Genomic DNA, 21,773 nt, shown 5'->3' with positions numbered 1-21,773 from the left:
CCTGCCCCCCCCCCCCCCCCCCCCCCAGTAAAACATGGCTAACTGATCTCTTTAATGTCTCAAGCACCTGACAATATACTTTTCAAATAAGCTTCAATATTATAACTTGAACAGAAAATTCCTTCCATGTCACAGCTTGTATATGTCCTGGTACCTCCAGAATTTCAGAGTATAATACCCACTGAAGCGTATCTTCAAAAACAGAAATGGGATTAGAAAGAAGAGAAAATACATGAAGATGTTGATATTTCCAGTGACCAAGACCATATATCTTCAAGTTGGTGTGAAGCTTTATGCTTTTGCTGGACTTGTCATATAGCTGCTGGAATCATAGGTTCACAAATGACTGCTGTGGAAAGGAATTTTCTATCTGAATCTTTTCTTCTTAGGAATGGACTGGTCTTCTGTAGATTATATTCATTTTACATACCTGAGGCTGAACGTAATGAGTATCAGAAGAAAACTGAAGTTGGTATATGCTGAAGTAAATGGCACTTAACACATGTATCAAACAGCATTAAATACATCACCTCTACTTTGAGACATGGTTTCCAGTACGCTTGAGAACAGAAAACTGGTTCTAACTTGGTTCTTAATGGACTTGGAAAATAAACAGAGAAAACACCATTTGTTCTGGATTCTTATATTTCATCATAATATTATTCAGCATTTAGATACCAGCACACTAGACATCACATAAATGCTAAAGATACAAAGGCAAATGGGAGCTCAAGCTAGGAGACTCATGTACCTATACATGTGCTCCAACACATACTAATTAGAACACATCAGAGCAGACTCGATTAATTGAGTCTGCTCCATGTTGTAATTAGAATGCTCTAGCATCACCGCGTCATCACATGTGTAAGCCCTCTCAGCTTTAAAAATGGCTGCTGGGGTGCTTTAACTAAAGCCCGTCATATGAGCTTCAGTTAGTGTCCCATGGCCATTTTTAAACATGCAGGGGATTAATGCACATGATGCTGCAGTGTTTCAATTAGAGTGTCTCTCTGGGAACTGCTCTAATTAAAACTCCCCTCCCCTCCACCCCTTGCCACTCCTCAGCATTTGTATAGGTAGCTTTAATGTCTCTGCATATTATACTGTCAAATAAATTGACAAGTAATTAGGAAGATGGGTGATTGTAGCCACCGAATAATTTGAACTTTTATTGAGTTACTTAAGCATGCAAAGAAAATAACAAGATACCTGTATACCTGTTCTGCTAGTAACAAATAATCTATTTTGGGCTTCAAATTGAACAACATAAACTAGAAACTGCATTAGAAGTTAAGAGTGAGAGCTCAGTCTTTTTCTACATACTTTAATCAGTATTTCTGATTGACAGTTTAGTCTGTTATGAGTGATTGGCAACAAATAAGAGGTTTTCTAATATTCTCACTAAAGCATGGAATGTGCCTATATCATTTCACATATTTTTCCATGAACCTTTTCCAATAATAATAATATGGTACTGAATACCATGTTTGACAAAACGGCTTTGGTGAACAGTATCCATCCTGAATTAATTTTTGAATACTATCAAACAGCACGTTGAAAAATAAGCATGTTTGCTGTATTCATGAAAACAGTGCTGCTTGTGAGTTGCTTAACTATCTGAAAAAAAAAGTGAGGAGTGATTTTCTATTTTCTGAGTGGTTATTTCTGTTCCAATTTCCTGAAATTGTACCTATAGCATATATGTAATGTTCTCCTGTACTGTTTCTGTCAAACTTCCACACTAGCTACATTAGTTTTCTACTGTCCTCCCAGGTGAGTTAAGAAAGTGTGCCTACTGTTCTTATGTACCAATTGATTGGCAATTCAGACTATGAGTACTCTATTTAAAGTGAATGCCAAATGTCTAAGCTAAAGCTAATAACATATCCTTGAAAATAATATAGCTAATCATATAGTCCTTCCCTTGGGAAGCCTGGACTGACTATAACATTATTTAATATAATGAAAAAAGTTAGGACGGAAAATTCTTGTGCTAACACTTGTGAATAAAATAAATATATATAGCCTGCTTTGACCATAAATGAAATATTTCATCACAGAACAATTATGACTCATGGTCTTGCTGTTTTACTGATTGGGATGGCTTTGTTTAAAAAAAGATCATTTTCCAATACAGCATGGTATGGTTAATTCCAGGATTCTTGATTTTTTTTTTTTTTTTTTTTTAATTTTCAGGGAACCAGAAATGGAACCTAGACTAGTTTGCTTGGCTGTTTCCAGTATCTAGATTTTATATCAGGATACTTTGTTTTTTGTTACTTGGGTTCAAAAAGGAATAGCTATTTTTGAACAGACAGTGAACAATTCAAGAAATGTGTATAGTTACAATAAACTCAGCATATAAAGAAAAGATACAGTACAGTGCACAATTTTATATAAATATGTTTATATAATAATAAACATTTCTAAATGTGCAAATATTTGCTTATTTGGCTAAAAAGCAATTGATAAAGTTATTAACTTGAATCACACACAGTCATTAAGCATTTTTATTATCTTCTTACTGACAAGTAACATAATCTTATTTCCAAAAATAACTTTCTCACCTAACATATTAATATTGTTTTGATAAAAGAAAAAAGGTTGGAAGTTTGTCTGCAACAGTATGCATTGATGTATCTGCAATCCTTGACTGAAAATGCAAAATATAAACACAAACTTCAATGACTAGAAATTGTTTATAAAATAGTAAACTAGTAAAATCAAATTAATTCTTCTAATCCTGCTTTTTAACTTCTTTCATGTACACTGAGCACCCAAAAGTTTTCAGTTCAAGTGATTTTGATTAAAAAGGGTAAAAAGAATAAAATCTTTATAAAAAGTACAATGTGCATCTTCTCTATAACATATGCATCTACTCTTCCTCATAAAACAGCAGCTACTTCCTTTGGCAGTAGGTGCTTAGAAATATGAAGTTTCACAATTATGTTGGTAAATTCACGTCCCTTTTTAGCAAGATAATTGTAAGGCAAGCTAATTGTAGGAATCTCAGTCTCCAACATCTCATTTGCTGGTTTCCTGGACCCTTCCCAGGTTTTAGTATAGAAACAATTGTCTTTGCTTCGAAGACAAAGAAAGCATGTAAGTTCCTGCTGTAGCTATTTGCCAGTGTTGATGCTCTCAATCACCTTATGCAGTTGTCCCACCTTAAATTCTGAATGTATGTCTTTCTTTTCAGTTCAAATATTATGTTGTATTATGGGTAAATGTTCCTGTGAGGTTCATTGCCTTATAACATCCAACATACACAGAGTGAAGATACAAACCAATGAGATAACAAACAGGCTAACATGAGAGTAGTACACAGATAACAACAGCTCTGAGTCTTGTTTTTACATTAAATGTAAATGGCACCACTTCCCAGCTTTCTAGTTCCTTACTAAAAATCAGACCTCAATAAACAGCTAAATGAACCAATCCCAAACAAGATTGGAGTGATGTTGAATTTCTCTCTTCTGTAGCATCTCTTAAGATGCATGGTATCCATATACTCCGATTGTGTTAAATCAGTCTGTAGCCTTCATGTTCTTCACATTTCTGTTAACAGTCCAGATAGTCATTGTATCAAACTTTGCTCATTTTCATCGACAACTGCCCAGTCATGACCCTTCCTCGCAGATTCAAAATTGTTCACAAGGATTCACCTGTTTGCGACTGCCAGGCTTGATTATTGCAGTTCATATCTAAGAATGTGCCACCTGCCCTAGATAAGTTGCAACTGGTACAAAAATGCAGCAAACCATTATTTTAGTTAAGATGACTTACATTTTAAAAATAAAACATAGGAAAAACTGTGTTGGCCGTAGAAAACTGACCTATTAATCAGGTTGCTAAATGAAAAAGTTCTGATTACATCTCCAAAGGAAATACAGACTGATTTAATTATGAATGTTGATGTATAAGAGATATTTTGATTCAAGGATGCAACCTGCTGTCCTCTCGATCTCATTGCAACTGTTGAATTACAGAGTTTACAATCTGAAAAAATTAGCCACAGTTTCAAAATTGTAGCTTAAAAGCCCTATCCTTTGGTTTTCTGTCTAGTCACATAATTCCGTAATAAGATCTTGTGTAAAACTATTAATTTAGTACTTTGGTATGATAATTGGTGTTAACTGAAATTTATAAAATACCAGGTGGTTTTTCAAATCTGTATTTGTAAAATATAATAGGCAATCTACTAAGATTATGATGTAGGAGCACTCCCTTTCCAATTCAGAATAAATGTATCTTTTTTTAGCATCTTGTCTGAGTTAAGGAGGTAATTTCATTTCGTATAAAGCTTAGGCAGTACCATCAGACTTTTTCTCAAATAATGTATCAGTAATAGAAATAGTAGGCAGGCAACCTTGTGGAAGGGAATTCATAATCGTTTCATGCACTGATCCTAAAATTTACCTTGAAAAGTCATTACAGTCTGGGCCTACATCCTTTTTACTTTTAAGTTGAGTGAGGTGTCTGAAAACTCTGTCACTTATCACTGGAAATAAAGGATTTTAAGATTGTACGGATAATTCAAATATCAATTTTGGGTGTCAAGTCTTGACTTTTAGATGAGATGTATATGCTGAAAATATTGCATGTGTTTATAAATATTGTATGACATAAAAGGTCTCCTAGGGAAGTTCTGTAAACCCTTAGCATGTATTACCAATCTTAATCACTGCTGAATAAGGCAGTGATCTGTAAATAATGAGAGTGTTAACTTTTTGCTAGCTGCTTTTGAATTTCACTTATTTTACAGCCTTGCCACTCTGTATGTTATTTCTCTAATGATGAATTGAGTTTGTTTCCCTTCTCATGTCAGTATTACATTAGTGAAATACAATAGGCATCAGACTATCCTGAGGCTGCTATCTGACAAATATAAGAGCTGGGATTTAGGCTGCCACTTTCCCAGAGATGCAAAGAGAAAGGTTCATAATACAATCTTCATTACTCTGTTGCAAGCCTATGTAGTACTAACAGTAAACTACAAAAACTCAAATTACTGTATTGTTCTGTTTATTAGTCTACTTTTTTATAATTTCTAAAAGAACTATAAAAACTACACTCAACTTATACACAGTTCAGTCTACAGTCAGTCTCCTACAACCTTGTTTTGTCCCCGCAGCATTTTTGTGCATGCAGTAAGAATACCAAACCGGAATAAAATAGATGAATGGCCTCTTAAGGCCTCAAAACCATATTTCAAGTGTTTAAAAAAAAAAGTTTAATAGTTTTTTCTCCAGAGTTAATTTAATATGAGTTGGGGGGGCTGGAGGGTGGCACTTGTTTTCCATAGCTCTTTTCTTTAAATTTGTTCCTCAAATCACTTACAGGGAGTGAGGTACCAAAGGCCACCTTCAGTGCAATTACATACATATGCCAGCAAGGGGAGTGGGAAACTCAGCTAATGGTCTTCTTTCTTTGTTTTTTTGTCCCCTAAGTTGCTAGAGCTCTACACAATCAGGGTAGGATAAATTGAAGAAGCCTTTATACATTCACTGCTAGTTTGAGAGATTTGAAAAAATCAATCTGTTCATTTTTTGTGACTTTATTTCCAATGTGACAAAATGTGTATTAATTTTCCCCTATTTTAAGTAATAAAGCTACTTGATAAAACTGGTTTTCAAGCATCATCAGTTTCCCAGAGTGTTCAACTTTACTACCGAGAACTTAATGATTACTGTAAGATAATTGTTGTTAGCTTGCAGAACTAGTGACATATTGTGTATCAGTTCCTGACAAAATGTGCTTTGCACATATACTTTAGTAGTTTTAATTGCAAATCTTAATCTGCTTTGTCTTCTTTACAATTAGCGTTTGTTCCTTTAGAGCACTCCTACATGCTCAAATGAAAAGTAATTTACAAGTACATATTTTGTACTGAATTTAAATATGTCTGCTTATTTAACTGTGTGCTATGACAGTGAAAGGAAATGTTCACTGTCTGGATGATAAGACACTATATAAATTTGGTTGTATTTCCCATTTTACCTCTTATACTGTAGACTTCCTAAGAGTATATCCAATCATTAGTATCTAATAGTTGAACTCTTTGCCTACAATGGCAGCCTTTTTTTTTTTTTTTTTTACTGAAATGGGATTGTGTTATTGCTATTGCCCCCTCAGTCAATTCTAAGATTATTCATAGGTACTGATTTAATCCTTTTTCCCATTCACTTTATGCTCAGGTTACTACAGCCACTCTTTTTCTACATCTTGCTTTTAAAGCAGTCTTTTTTGGGATCCCTGTCATAAGCATTCTCTCTCCCCAGTTTGTGGCTTAGATCTCATTGTTCATTCCTAAATCTGTTTCTCTTCCCAGTGTACTACAGTGCTATTCTTGGTTATGCTTTAAAGGATAGCAAAAAGTTGTTTTTTGTGCTTAGAGAAATATCTTTGTTGATCAATGCAAAAGTGACTTGGTGTGCACATTCTGATGTTCATTTTGGATCTCATCAAGCAGTGTATTAATGCGTCTCTAATGGTACCATTGCTTTTCACACCTTTAAGGTGATTGAAACTCAGTCCTTTAAAGTGAGATCTCTTAACCAGTGTATTGCAACTCCAATTAGCTTCACTGGGGCCTGAAGTGCATCACAAACAGTAACAAGGTCTCCTAGGACCACTTTTCTTGCAAGCACTGTAGTCATATTTCCTCATTAGTTCTTTTCAATTGTCACTAATGCCATGTTCCAAGCTTTTGAGAAGGAGACCAAAAACATAAAACTATGTAAGTATGTAGAACAGACAATTATTTTTCATAACTTGAGTCCCTTTTGAATCCCTTTGATAGTCTGAAGCGTATACAATTTAATTCATTAACCTTTACCCCTCATTTAAGTCAAAGGATTTAGGGATCAGTTGCCTAGGAAAAGCAAAAATATTTGTCCCATCACTTGGCTCATTTTCTAAATTAGTACATTTTTATGGTATTTTTAATCTTGTAAGTTTGCAGCAGCCATAAGCAAAAAATCAAAAAACAAAACAAGCGTAAGAATGTTGCATCTAATTTTATGTTGGCCTCATCAAAACAATTAAGTCCAAAATTAACCCAATCACTTTGGGATCTGATGTATTATTTTTCTGCTTTGGGAGACTATTGCAGTGCAAGAAGAAACTCTTGTTTGTACAGAAGCTCTGTAAGAACAAATCTTTGCACATTTCAGTACTCTGCTTGCTCATGTGTACAGAGCAGATGGGTAGAGCAAAGGAACAGCACAATATGCATGCTTACAATCACTCACTATTTCCAGCTTTGTTAACAGTGGTTTGTCTAATCTTGATATGCTGGGATTTTAAGCATGTTGTAGTCTCTCATTTTAGAAAGTTGTCAGACTTTCCAGAAATAGTAAGACTTTTTTTAAAGTGGTTTTGGCAAGAGGCAATTTTAGTCCTGTTATCTTGTGAACATCCCTGAACTTTGGGGATGTTGAGACCCCATTCATCATCACAATATTGCGCAGAGTGTACTTGCCATAAACTCCAGATAGCACTGTAACACTTTTCATATTAACATTAGTTATGGTGTTACTCTGAAATATTGTTTGATTGGCTTCATACTGTGAAATCAGCTTCTGTTCTTCACCTTTCCCTGACTTCCATCTGTACTGTAAATTTGCTTGTGCATGATACCAACTTACTACATTTAGAATCAAATGTGATAAAAATTAATTGCATATTAGTCTTTCAGAGAACAGCTTTCATAAAACTTATGCTAGATGGAGAAAAAATTTTGCAAGATGGCACAAGATTTTGTCAGTCAGTATCTCCAGGTTGCATAAATGAGTAGTTTCTCCCCATACCTATCAAAACACAGTGTCTTCTCTTTGGGCAGGTTTCATGAGTTGCATGTTTCTAATGTGTTTACCTTATTTTAGAGGGGTCACAAAGTAAAGATAATATTGTTAGCCATATTGGTTCTTGAATACCTTGTTTACTTGTTTAGCTCTACTCTTAGCCTTATTCCTTTAGCCTTCAGCATTACAGAATAATTAATTGTTTTGATTATAAAATTAATTTGTTTTCTGAAGTTATGTTTTCACATCAAGGGTATTTTTTTAGTTTGGAGGAAAATATCCTTATCCATGGAGTAAACCTATTCAAACTTTCTTTTTGAAATAAACATTCCCTATCTGTTAAAAAAAATAAATATAATAAAAAACCCAAACCCTACTTGCCCTCACCTCCAAAAAAACTGGCATGAAAGAAGGAATCCTTCTAAATAATGTTAAAAAATTACTCAACAATTTCTGAGGAATTGCGCAAATCAATCAGAATATAAACTTAATGTTTTGAAAGATATATATGGCTACAAGTAGGGGTAATTTTGATGGATTATAGCCAAGAGATTTAATGTAACTTGATCCTTGCTTTGTAGAAAAGGTTAATATCATTTTGTGCTATTACCCTTTTTCTTTGACTCTATATTTAACAAAGATTAATAAAGGTAGAGGTAATAAATATACAACTTTTATTTTCTTCATTTTCAAAGTTTGTGTATGAAAATAGATTTGAAATTAGTATCCTCCACAAGTTGATCAGTATCTGTGTGAGGAAACGTAAAGGGTTTCTTGTATCTCTACAAGTTCATTTGACCTATGCATATGCTATAGCGGGGATACAAAAGCTAAAACTGAAAATATGATATAATGCATGAAAAGCTTTGAAACCAGGGAGTTGAACCAAAGGCAGCCTCACTCCCAGCAGATTTCCTAGCTGGTGTACAGAGTATATCTCTCCCTTACATGATGTCCTTTTGGCCCAAAGGCTCTTGAATCCATTCTGCCTGATGACTTTCTCCACTCTTCCTGTTGAAGTTATCCTCCACCAGGAGATGTAGAGTCAAACATACTCAGGCTGAGAAAATCAGGATACCTAGGTCTCTGTCTTTTTGGGCAAGTGCTGGTTCCTGCATAACTTGTTCTTTTCTTGGTGCCTATAACCATGGTCATGGTCCACATGGGGCATCAGGTTGAACAGTTAGAGCCAGGGGCGGGAATTTGAAAGATTCCAGGAGCAAACTATGTCTTGGGAGCACCTGAGGGTGGGCCTGATTTCCAGCTGTGGGGGTGAGATCCAAAGGCAAGTGTCTGAGACCAAACTCCAAGCCAGAGAACTAACCAGAATCAGAGGGTCAGGAAGCAATCTGAGGTGCAGCTAAGGTCCAAAATCCACAGGGCTGAGGAGTCCAAACCAAACATTGAGCCAGCAGATTAACCAGAATCCGAAGTCTGAGAAGTAAGCCAAGGTCAAATTGGAGTTTGAAGTCTGAGGGTACATGGTCAAGAATACCAGGGTGAGAGCCAGAGAAGTCACACGGGTTGGAGCTGCTCAGGCTGGAGACCAGCAAGATGTGCAGCCAGGTTCAGGTGCTGGAGGAGCTCCTTCAAAGCAGCCCCAGAACTAATCAGAGAGAAATGGCAGGGCGGGTAGTGGACTCTGATAAGTTTGTTGGGTGGCTGACCCAGTTACTTAGGCTGCACGGCAGGAGCCTTACGGCCATTGTTGTTCAGGTAGACATCTTGTCTGAGTGATCTAAGTCCTGGTGTGACAGATGCATTTCTCTTTCTTCCAGCAGTTATATGCATAATCTGTAAAAAGGAGCACTGCTACACATAATGTTCCTGTTCACTTGCTGTAGGCACCTCCCTGTTGAGTGACTAGGTGATCTGGATCTGCCTTAGGAAGCATTTTGGTATACCTCTAGCACTCTCTAAAAAGCCTAGGTGCCTAATCCTGTTGGTTAGGATCACCTATCTAGGGCCAGGTGCCTAAGTTGTAAACATGCCTTAGAGATCAGTGAGAATCTTGTTTACTATTTGATTTGTATAAAACAAGCGTGTTAAACTCACCTACTCCCTTGGGCCAGATCCAGACTGTGGGGTTCCTTATCAGGACCTGGCAATTGTGGCAGAGTAAGCAGCAGCGTGGAGCAACTGAGTGGTTGCTTTGCTGCTTGCAAAATACAGTGGCTGTTTGCTTCCCTGTTGGTGATGCACATGCCCATTGGAGCTCTATTGCTGGAAATTAGGTCACAGGTCCTGCCCCTAATTCTCAGATCCTCTGGGAGGCCTTTGGGCTGGGCAAAATATCTCCACAAGTCAGATCTGGCCCACAAGCTATATGTTGGATACCCCTGGTATAAAAGTAACCTGATGAACATGGTTCCACAGAATGAAAATATGAAATGAAACAGTCTTTCTTCAAATCTCTTCAATGGGAAAATGGACACCATGGTTGCTAACTGACATCAATATTTGCAGTCTTGCTGGAAGAGACATAGCTTGAAAAAGGGTAAGAGGAGTGAATTATTCAGTCTCCCATAGTGCTTTTCCTCCAGGTCAGGGTCAACGGAAAAAAGTTTTCACTCCTTTTGCTTTGTCCAATGTAGTTAAACAGGTCTCCTTTCTCCAGTTCAACCTGGTTGCCAGTTTAAGTTTTCCAAGTATTAATTTTACCCAGTTTAGAAAATAAATTGAATATTTATTAAAAATGTAACCTGATATCTGTTATGAAAATGGTGAAGAAATCAAAGTGAAAGTAACCTTCACAGAGCCGTGCTTCTTTGCTTCTGGGATGAGGGCAGAGGATTAATAGCACTGAAAAGAAATGATGCTGTTATTACTATAATTTCTAAGAACAAGTCTTTTTTTAGGAAATCAAATTGTTGGCATCAGTAGTAAGATCTCATATTGGAGAATATTCTTTTGGTGGTGCTAGAAGTTCCTGAGCATATAGGCTTATTTTCCCCAAAAGGTTATGACGGATTTAGAAAACATATATTTTCACTTGAAAATTAGGAATTATTTTTATCCTGTATAATGCAGATGGATTGACTTGGGAGCCATAGCAGTCTATTGCATCAGTGACCTGTAAATTAAAAAGGATCCATATTGACTCAAAAGGAATGCTATTATCTCTTTCCTGCTAAAAATTGCTTTTAAAAATGTATCCATATTTAGTTTCGAAATAGGGCCAGAGTAGCTAATCTAATGAACAAGTAATAAGTTCTAAACTTAGTAGGATAAAAATACATTTTATAGTAACTCCATTTTGTGAATGATACTGTGTAAATAACACAATTGTAAACAGAACTTGTTCGTGAATCTTAAATCTAGATGTAGTCATAATTAAATGCTGAATGATAAACAGCTAGTTTTATGACACATTTTCATTTTCTTGTTCCTTTCCTTGCTTACAAGAGTAAATGAAAAAGTGAATTAACAGACAAAAAACCTGTTTAGTAATAAACAGGCTAATCAAGCAGAAATTCAGTTTGAGACTCCATCCTCATAAATCTGACCTTATATAGCAGCATTGTGGTGCACAAATGGTTCAGGATATTCCCTGACCTAATTAATATTGACATCTGTAATAATCACTGCAGAAATGCAAGAGTGAATTTTACTTCCAGATTTAAAATGCCTAGTATTTTCTTTTAGCAGGGATCAGCAACATTTTGTCAACCTCGGCCAGAGCTTTGCAGCCCAACTCCTTGCCGCAAATCTCCCTCTCCTACCACACATGCACACTGCACACCAGAAAGCTCAAGCTTCCTGCCCTTACTCTCACTGTACATATGTGGCCCTCTGCAGCAATGAGTGCTGTGGAGGGGATGGGAGGGTCAATGCAGCCCTGTACTGCCTGATTTTCTGGGTCAGTGTGGGAGGAGGAAGGAGGATGCAACTGGGCCAGCAGACCCCTTTGTAGGGCACAAAAAAAGCAGTTTCACAGTGGCAGCTGATTGAAATGCCAAAATCAGCATGGCACTGCCCTGGTTGCCACACAGTTGTGCTGCTGTTCCTCTGCTTGGCCATGTCCAGCTCAGGGGCCATAGGTTGCCAATCCCTGTTGTAAAGTCTTCTGCAACTGATATAGTGCAGCGTACACTTTTGTCTGAAACTCTATGGCTAGGCATTAGGGTGTGTGAAACAGGCTGTATTCAATTTGGATTCAGCCCAAATCGGGGACAGTGATTCAATTTGTTGATTCAGATCACTGTCCCTGATTTTATTCAGCCAAATCCAAATCTGAAGATTCAATGTTGATTCCCAGAATCAGTAATTTAGCCATAGACATAGCTTTAAATGTTTTTTCTCCATACCTCAAGGTACCAGGCATGGCTCATGAATGCTGAGATGCTGGGGCAGATGAAGCATCCCACAGGAGTATGGGGGTGCCACCCACATGCTCAGCGGTGAACCCGGAAGTGGACTGGAAGTATTTTCATTTCATTTCCCAGTCTGCTGGGGAGCATGTGGGGGGGCCCTCTGCACCCCTCAACTCAGTGATTGGCCATGGGGGGACCCCAGGTGCCCCTCCAGAACCAGGAGGCACCAGTTGCCAAGTCCAGAGGGGTGGGGGGGCCCACATGCTCCCCGGCAGACCTGGAAATGGAATGGAAGTGCTTCTGGTCCACTTCCAGGTCTGATGTTGAGTGTACTGGAGACTCCCCCCCTTCCCCCCACAGGTGCCCCCCGTGGGACACTCCATCCACCCCACCATTGCAGCATTCACAAGCCACCTGGTACCTTGAGGTATGTAGAAAAACATTTAAAGCTGTGTCTATGTCCAAATCCCTGAATTGATTCAGAGGGTTCCAGTTTGATTCGGAGAGATTAAAGGATCCTCTGATTTGATTTGGATTTGGAGATTTGGCCACCGAATTAGGCCGAATCTCCACCGAATCGAATCAGGGACTGAAGCTTCACACAGCCTTACTAAATATTGTATATTCAGATGCTGTTAATGTGATAGTCATATAAACAAATTCAATACAACATATTTTTCCCATCAAGAGCTCTTTTGATCATGGGACTTGTATTAATTATAAATATGTCTAACTTGAGTCACATAAATCATTGTACTTTTCAGTTTAAAAGGTATGGATATAATATATTCTCTTGAAATGTCTTTAGAGGAGTTCACAAAAATGAAAACGTTATGTAATGCATTCAGAATTGACCGTAGTGTTACAATTATGGGTGAGCCCTGATTAATTGAAGATGAAATGCATTCATATAACTGTAAATCTTATTTTAAATGTGTTCCAGATGTGTAGAGGTTATTGCTAAAGAAGGACGGAACCTGAAAGAGCTGTATTTGGTATCCTGTAAGATCACTGATTATGGTATGTAATACAGCTTTTTTCCCTCCCACCTTGTATCAAGATTGATCTCTTGTAGCTTTACATGAGATTTTTATAAAGCTATTGGAAATATTTAGTTATGGATTCTACTCCATAAAATTGCTAAGCTGATGTATAAACATACTTTCAATATGCATATAATTATTTGTGCCTGCAAGTTTCAAAGTTGATATACAAGCTTGCACGTAAATCATGCTTATTTGATTTAACAGACAGAGATGGGATTGGAGTAAATGGTAATTGTACCTTTGGAATGATGATGGCAACTTACCCTCAAAAAACTGTGTGTTTTAAAATGAATTAAGCACATAACTAAGCAATTATGACTGTAGATTTTTTTAATTGCTTAATGTAGGATGTAAAAAATGGAATGTATCCTATGTTACTTTAAAAAAATATTGCTGTGCAACAATGGAAACCATGACAATTTAGTAGTATCACGAGCAACAGAACTAGGCTTTGAAAAACTACAGGTTAATTCTTTAGATTGATTAGGTTGCAAAAACTATAGGTTTCTATGGCAAGAGTTTGAGTGATGATAGATCAAATGATATGGTTTAAAACAATCAAGTAGTAAGGAAACCCACTGACTCAAACTAGAGCCAGGTTTTGGAATTAAGGCTCAGATCCAAAAAGTAAGGCAAAATCCAAATCATTCTCTTAAGCACCTAATGAGAGTTGGGCAGAATTTTGACATCACAAAACGAGATCCAGTCCAAACCTGCTGCGAAGTTGCAAAACTACAGAGCTGCTTAGATTCATTGCCCTATATTTTGACTGAAAAAATCCTTAGTCTTCTCATCCTAGTTTTGTAGTAATCCAGATCAAGATGTGTAAGTCCTACCTAGGCAACTTCGTAATGCATGTCAGTGTTGTGAGGTGCTTGAACTCTGCCTGAAGGGAGACTCTTAGAAAAAACAACTTACATGTAGCCTGAAAATCCTACTTAGGCATCTAAATCCATTGATATCAATGAGATTTCCCGTTCATTTCCCCACAGCTTTTAGGATTAGTTCTAAGGTACCTGATTAGAATTGTCTTTCCACTTCCTTCTTTCCTCATTCCATGGCTTTAAAATAAAGAATACCAAAGTTGGTATTCTTTTTAATAAACATAAATGGGTCCATTTTTCCAGTCTTGCACTGCTTTGCTTATCTGAAAGTTCAATACAAAGATTATTCTTGGCCCAGCAGTGAGACAAGACCCTGTAGCACATCACTGAGAAGTAGAGGCTTGGTGCAAAGAAGTAGTGGGAGATTTGGGAGAGGAATTCTCTTTGGGCTGTAAAATGACAATGGAGATTCTGAATTGTTAGGACAGCAGTTTTAGGTTTCAATAACCTCTCCTCTGTTTGAAACTCCTCTGCCCCTTAACGCAGTAACCAGGGAGTTACTTGGATGGTTAGATAAGCATCCTTAATTGTCAAAATTGAATTGTTCCTTCTAATAGTTTATAAAGTTTGTGAATCACTAGTTTAAATTGTACTATGATAAATTAGCATCATAGGTATAGTTGATCTAATAATCATTGGGGCTTTTCAGATAACTTTTGGTGGTGCTTCTAGCGGTAGATTTATTACAGTTGACACCTGTTAGTAGCAACATTCTGGTGCCTTAATGCCATGTTGCTCTTAAGTGGCTTGTCCTATTATAGAGAATGTCAGTGGAATGCATAGTATGGAAAATATTCCAAAGGGAAAATATTGCTGGTAAGAGGCTGTTTCTCTTGCAAGGTGTTGTTACAAATGTGTGTCAACAGTATTCATATATTAATATTAGATTAATATTCACTCAAACATACATTGGTAAAATCAGTGCATGAATACTATGGCTTATCTAGCCTTAGAAATTGCACAAAACTTTACTATTTTGAAGTTAAGCATTCACATTTTATTCATGCTGGGTACATCTACACATGCACTTTACCGCAGTTGACTAATTAGCTCCACAGTAAAGCATCACCCACTACACATGTGCTGGTTTTAGGTGCAGTAAATTAATTAAGTCTTCTGTAAGAAAGAACTGTTGGGGACAGTACTATCTTATGACAGAGTCATTTAGTGCACAGAAACAAACGTGTGGACGGTGACTGGGACTGCAGCAGTTTGAGTCAGGGTGGAGTAGCTGTGGGCTGGCAGCAGGTTCATGGTGTCAGTCACATAGCTCTGCAGTTTTGGCCCTCTTGGCTCCCAGCTAGCCCCTCTGTTGCCCAACACTGCCACCCAGAGGTTGGGGCTAAGCCCCCAAGCCTGCTGCCAGCCAGGGTCTGCCCCACCTGACTCAAACTGCTGCAGTCACAGGCACATGTGCAGACGCTGCACCAAGGAGTAGCTGACTCTGGCACAAATTGTGCTGAAGTTTATCACATTACCTTAGTGGCATGTGTAGATACACCCACTGAGACTACTTTGAAAATTTCAGCCAAGTTTTCTTGATGTGATAGTGAGTAGTTCAATGAAATTTTGTCCACTGGTGGCAGAAATGTAGTTGATTATTAGTTCAAACTGCCAAAACTGGGAATTGCATTAGTAAGTAAAACAGCATGATTTTACCAGCACAATTTGTTCGAAACATACCTTCAATTTGAGACACCAGGAAAGAATTAAGATATCAGCACTAATTGTAATTGTTGACCCATAACTAATACTGAATAGAGGGATGCATGGGTGAAATAATTACACATACTCTAAGAAATCATATCATGAAATGTGAAATTAAACAGTTTGTATGTTCCTAATTAGTTTTGTCAGTAAGATTCTATGAAAAAATAAAATACGTAATCCTGAAAATGTATACTCTATTGAAAAAGGTTACTAAAAATGGTGCACTGAAAGGTTGCCTTCCTACTGAAATCCAGAAGACTAATAAAATCCCCTAAACCATAACAATACAGTCATAGCCAACATTAGTTTCCCTAGCATGCTGCCACCATGGAATTTAATTTGGTGGAAGACTGCACAGAATGATGAGTTTAAAAAATATAATGTAGCAGAGGGCATCTGACTCTCTTGGGCTGTATTTGGACACCAACAAACCTCTAACGCTGTTTTAGTAGATTTTCTGTTCTCACTATAGTCACACAGGAATTTTTTTTATGTTTAATTATATTAGACAAAAAGAAAAACAAAAAAGGAAACCAAGGTGGAATTGAAATAGGCAGCAGATGCTAAGAGTTGTTAACTATATAAAAAAAGAAAAGAAATACAGTACTGCTTATTACACTGCTAGAGTTAAGGCTGTGTCAGCACTTTTGTTATGAACTTCTCAGGGGTATATAACTGTTGTAAAAATCTTTTCACCCTTAAAACTTATGAAATCAAGTCTTAAATCTTGGAATAAATGTTTAACTGCCTGTCTATATATGTTGTTGATATGTATGTATGTACATGACCAAATACGTTTTTTTCAAAGTTTAGGATGAATGTATCCAGCTCTATATAACTGAAAAATAACATAAAAACTTGGTTTTTTAACACGAAAACATACATGCATTTTTAAAAGACACAGTCACTGTTTCTGTTTAATTTTACTTTAAATAAGATATTTTAGCTTTAATTTTTTACCCCTAAACTTTTAAGAAAGGGCTTCATTTAGGAACTTTTGGGAGGCTTTTTGTTTAGTTTTGAAATGCTCATGAAAGTTGAAGTGTTTATATTTACATTTTTTCTGCTATTAAATGTATGAAACTCTGTAAATGGTTACTTGCTTTATAATGCTTTTATCTTTACATAAATGTTGTATGACTTACCATAATGCAAGTCAGTAGGATGGTAAACTAAATTAAAAGTTTTCTTTCATTCTAATTTATTTTAGTTAAGTGATAAGTATTTTAAACAACTGCCTATGCATTACTATGAAACAAAGTTACTAGAAAATCTGCAATATTTGTGAATGAAGTATTTCTGTGGTAAACACTTGTTTACCCAGGACCACAGATAGCATGAAGTCAGGGCTGACTCTAGTTCCATATACCATTTTGTCCTTTTGTTAAACAATAGTGAATTAAGCATGGAGTGTTAGCGTATCTTTGAATTTCCTGCCTTTTGTTGATTTGTGTCACAACCTTAACATTATTTAAACATAGACGGTTTTTGTATTTAATCTTTTAGTAAGAACTAGTAAGGAAGCTGGATTTTCTCAGCTGTGGGGAGACTGTGTGTCAAATGAATTAGGTTGATGCGAAGATGTATAGCTGTGAGAGGGGACAGCAATCACACACAGAATTGTGTAACTGTCTCTTCAATTTTCCGCTCTAATTCTGGGGTTTATTGATTTCCTGAGTGTTGGGAATTTGTTTGTAAGGAATATTTCCATGAGTAAAATATTACTTATAAAGTTAGTGATGGTGCATAGCATTTCACTCAGTGAAACACAAAGGTGCGGTTTATGTTCAGAGATTAAAAGCTTTGGTGAAACTAGCCAGTGAATGGTTATGGAATGGCGCTGGACGGTTTAAGGATATGATCTTACAGCCACGCTTTCCAGGCATTTACTAAGAATTACTAAAGAAGCTCAACTTTCTCAGCTGCCTGGAAAGATCAAAGCCTCCATACACTTCTTTTCCACTTGCAAAAAGTAGTGAAACCTAATATTTTGGAGTCCTTATGGAGAAAAGAATTTGAAATAAATATTTAAATTATAGGTTACAACTAAGAGCAGCAGTTAAAAGAAAGAGGTACCTGGGAACTGAGGTTTGAAAATAAATACTCAAACTAGGATCTATAACAAATCTAGCATGGACTGCCATAGGAACCTATTTATTAGCATTTAAAAATTACAACATCCAAATGATTATCTATAAAGGTACAACAAAAACAATTTAGAGGAATGGATACTTCTCCTTATCACTCGTGCCAGCTTATTGTCACCTATCCTGTATCCTAGATAAGACACCAGTGTTCTGGTGGCATTTGGATTTTCTAATACTTTGGACTTCTGGGGAAAAAAATAAATTCCCCACTTCTAGCAGTTGCACAGGGCTCCTCTAACACAATGTTTGGCTCTCTTGCTCTTGTAATATTATGAAGAAGAATTTGAAGAACTCTGTATTTCTGGTCTTTTCGTTCTTGAGGTAGTGTATGTAATCACTAAGCTCTGTCTCCCTTCACCTTCAGGGTAGTTGGTGTCCTTGAGGGCATACCTTTAAAAAAAAAAGAAAGAAAGAAAAGAAAAAAAAGGGGGGGGGGGGTTTCTTCCGTAAGAGTGACTCATCTGTAGAAGCCAAGATGATTTTCAGAGACATGTAACTCAATTATGTACTTTCATAGATGCTTATCTGGAATGCTTTAAAAGGTTGTTACTGTCATAAAAAAATCCCACCTTTATACCAAACTAGCATTTTGCATTCTAATTAGACTATAGAGTCTTTCTCTTTTAAAAAGTGAGGTACAACTAACAAGGTTAAACATTTATTTTATATAGTGCTGGTGAGTAACATTAAAATAATAGTATGGGATCTGTGTAAATTCTACTTAAAATAGAAATCTGGTTAAAAGATGCTTAAAATTATTCTTACATTTTTTTGTTAACTAAATATTCATTGATAAGCTTGATTTACATATTAAGGAAACCTACGCTATTTGAAGGTAAAACTTAAAACAGCTTATTCACCTTTCTTCCCAAAAATTGGTATTTGATCTTATAAATCATGAAAAATATGTATATTCCTTATTTTTCCTTGCAAATGAATATTCTGTTTCATGTTATAATTTGGTTGCGTTTCATTGCTCTTGTGCACATAGTAAATGGTGTGCTTTTTTCCTAGTGATAGTCTTTGATTTCTTTTCATTTAATTTTTTTAAATGCCCTCTACTCTATCCAGTATTGTTAGGAGGGTACACATCTTTTTGCAATAGAGAAAAACTCCAGCACTGACAAAGGAAAATTGAAAGAAAGTATATTTGTAAGTCAAAAAGATATCTTTTTCATGTTTTACTGATTAGGTAAGCTCTCCTTCAATTTTTATCATTTAAATAGATATAGCTTTCATTGTGCCTTTCAAAATAATACTAAATTGCCGCATTGTCAATTGAGGTTCAAGTTTTCGTAATTTGCTTTCTTCTCAAAATGAGTTTCTCCCTTTTTCTATTTTCCTTTCCAGCTTTACACACAATTATGTTTTTTTCTCCATAACTTTGCTTTTTTTATGGCCCAGTTCTTACAAATGGTAAGCATATGAACACTATTGCATGATACAATTAAGCACATGGATAAAGCTTTGCGGGTCAGGTCCTATACTTTCACCTTCAGTATTTGTTCCCCCCCCCATAAATTATTTTATTTTGAAATTTGTTGCTTTCCTTGCTCTTCCTCCCCTTCCCCCTGCTGCCTCTCTAGTTCTCTGTAGTTGTTTTTTCTTTATTTCTGCTATTCCTGTGGATTTCAGAAGTTTACACCTAATGAAGTGTCTTTAATAAATGAACTGAATCCCTCATGTGAAGTACACAAGCATATTTATTTATTTGCTGTGATAGGTTGAAAGTTTAACTCCGGTAATCTTCACTCTAGATGATAATCAGTCTGTATCATTTTATGCTCACTAATGAGACATACTTCCCTTAGAAAAAAATCTCTGTAGCAGCTACCAGGTATTTAAATGTTTTAATGTTCTGTCTTTCAGAATTATACAAAAAATAAAATCTTTGTCCCTTTGACAGAAATAGAAAATGAGTGTTATCTGGAGAACTAACATAAATTTATTTCAAGAGTTAGGGATAAATTTGAATTATGGGTTCTTTATATGGTCTGACAAAAAGCAGTATCATGTATAATACCACAGAGGTTTGGATGAGAATGCGAAGACCCTGGAGCTTCATCAGTGTATTTCAGAACCCATCCCATTTCCCCTTAATATTCCCGTTAAGTCAAAAATAGAAAAATGAATTACATAGTATATGTACTACTGAATGTCCTTTTTTTTATCTCTCATGAATTTCCTATACTTGCAAAAAAACAACTTCTGACTCAGATTATGGCTGTGTTAAAACACAGTCTTGTACCTATGCACCTGCTTAATTTTATTCATGAGTAGTGACATTGATATTAGAACCAGTGATTCTATTCAAGTGAGAAAAGTTAAATATAAGCATGTGTATTTGCAGGATCTGGGTCCTGATTTGTAATGCTCCTTGATTTTTATCAACAGTATTCAAACAGCGGGTTATACTCTAGTCATGTAGCTAGAGTTTTCAGAATACGGTATTGTTAGAAAAAGAATATTAAAAGATTTTCAACAGTAATTTTAACTACTGAGACAAAAAGTACCTCTACAGTCTAGCAGCAGTAGATGTAGTTCATAACTATCAAAAATCAATTTTCTCTGCATAACTTTGAAGAAGACACTTGATGTCATGAAAATTCCATGCAGCTTTGTTTAAAAGTTGGGTTGGAGTGCCACTGTGCATCTTGAAGCCCCATACCGTGAGAAAAATTACAGCAGTAGCATATTTTCCGAACAGCATATAGTTGCAAGTCCTTTGTCCTGCAGTACCTAATAAAGGATTTTCTCCTTGAAGAATGAAGTAAACTGAACTTTTAACTTCTCTTTCTTTTGCTAGAAGGTGAACTGCTCCCTTTAACCTCTGCCCTCAAAAATACTGTACAGTGTAACAGGTAGTTAGAGGAAGCTGAATGTAGCAGCACTTTTGGATTATCAGTATGCACAAACTAGTCTCCCACCTGTGATTTGCACTCTATCTCTTTTGAGATGGTTATTCTAAATGCAGAAGACTGTGATATATTGTGCTTCACTACCAGTTCCTTTCCTTTAGAGATGCCCACAGATACTGCTGCTTACATTTAAATTCTTCTAAAGAAAACTTTCATACTAGTCTAGAGGTTTATTTTGCTGCATGGATGAGAAATTGCAGGTAGTAGGGAATCAGATGTGATAGAAAAGGACATTTAGAAATAAGAAAATGCACAAAATTTAAAGAGTAGTTTCTCACTTAACCTTTATAAAAATATATTTATTTTCCTGAGGTGATGCTTTATCTTATAACTTCTTGATTTGGCATCATTGTGGATTACCAAATAATAAAAGACTGTACTGATGTCACACACAAAAATGGCAATGATCTTGTTCTGTTCAGTGCTGTATGTACAAATACATGTACAATAAATAAATAAATGAATGGATAAATAAATGTACAAATGCATTTCCTGGTTCCCATTCTTTGTCATTTACTCCATTAGGACAGAAAATTTTGAAACTAAACTTTAGTTGAACCTGGACTATGGATTGTATACTCCTCTTATTTTTTAATATGTTTACAGTTTTAAATAGCCATTTATAAATAATGTAAAACTTACTTTCATCACTGAACATGTTAACCCGTGGATTTGGAAAAGTATACTACTACCAGCTTTAATCTGCTGTCATTTTGCCAAATATTTGTTTTAATGCTTATAAACAAAGCTTCTAGTTTTCCCTTCAAACCTGATTTCCAGTAGCAGCAACAAATGAAATACCAAAATTTTTATTAATCTTGATGCAAATTGTGGTTTTTCTTTCTGTATTTTTATTAATCCAGAAGTTAGCAAAACTGTCTTATACCATTTAATAGTTGTGTTTCATTCTCTGTTTCAACCACTATAAGTTAAAAGATATCAAAAGGGGA

The 21,773-nt window shown here is 36.1% G+C and overlaps 1 protein-coding gene across 1 annotated transcript in view; it reads left to right on the top strand.

Moving 5' to 3' along the window:
• FBXL17 (F-box and leucine rich repeat protein 17) overlaps positions 1-21,773 on the top strand; it is a gene marked incomplete at its 5' end in the record, with an annotated part of 605,411 nt that overhangs the window by 390,045 nt on the left and 193,593 nt on the right. The window contains one exon of the mRNA XM_019518219.1: positions 13,062-13,138. Coding sequence (XP_019373764.1) covers positions 13,062-13,138 — 77 coding nt within the window. The remainder of the gene's footprint in view (positions 1-13,061; positions 13,139-21,773) is intronic.

Source organism: Gavialis gangeticus, unplaced genomic scaffold (assembly GCF_001723915.1).
Source record: "Gavialis gangeticus isolate Ggan-Ray unplaced genomic scaffold, GavGan_comp1, whole genome shotgun sequence".
NCBI lineage: Eukaryota > Metazoa > Chordata > Crocodylia > Gavialidae > Gavialis > Gavialis gangeticus.
The sequence above is the reverse complement of the archived record's forward strand: the minus strand, read 5'-3'. Positions and strand labels throughout refer to the sequence as shown.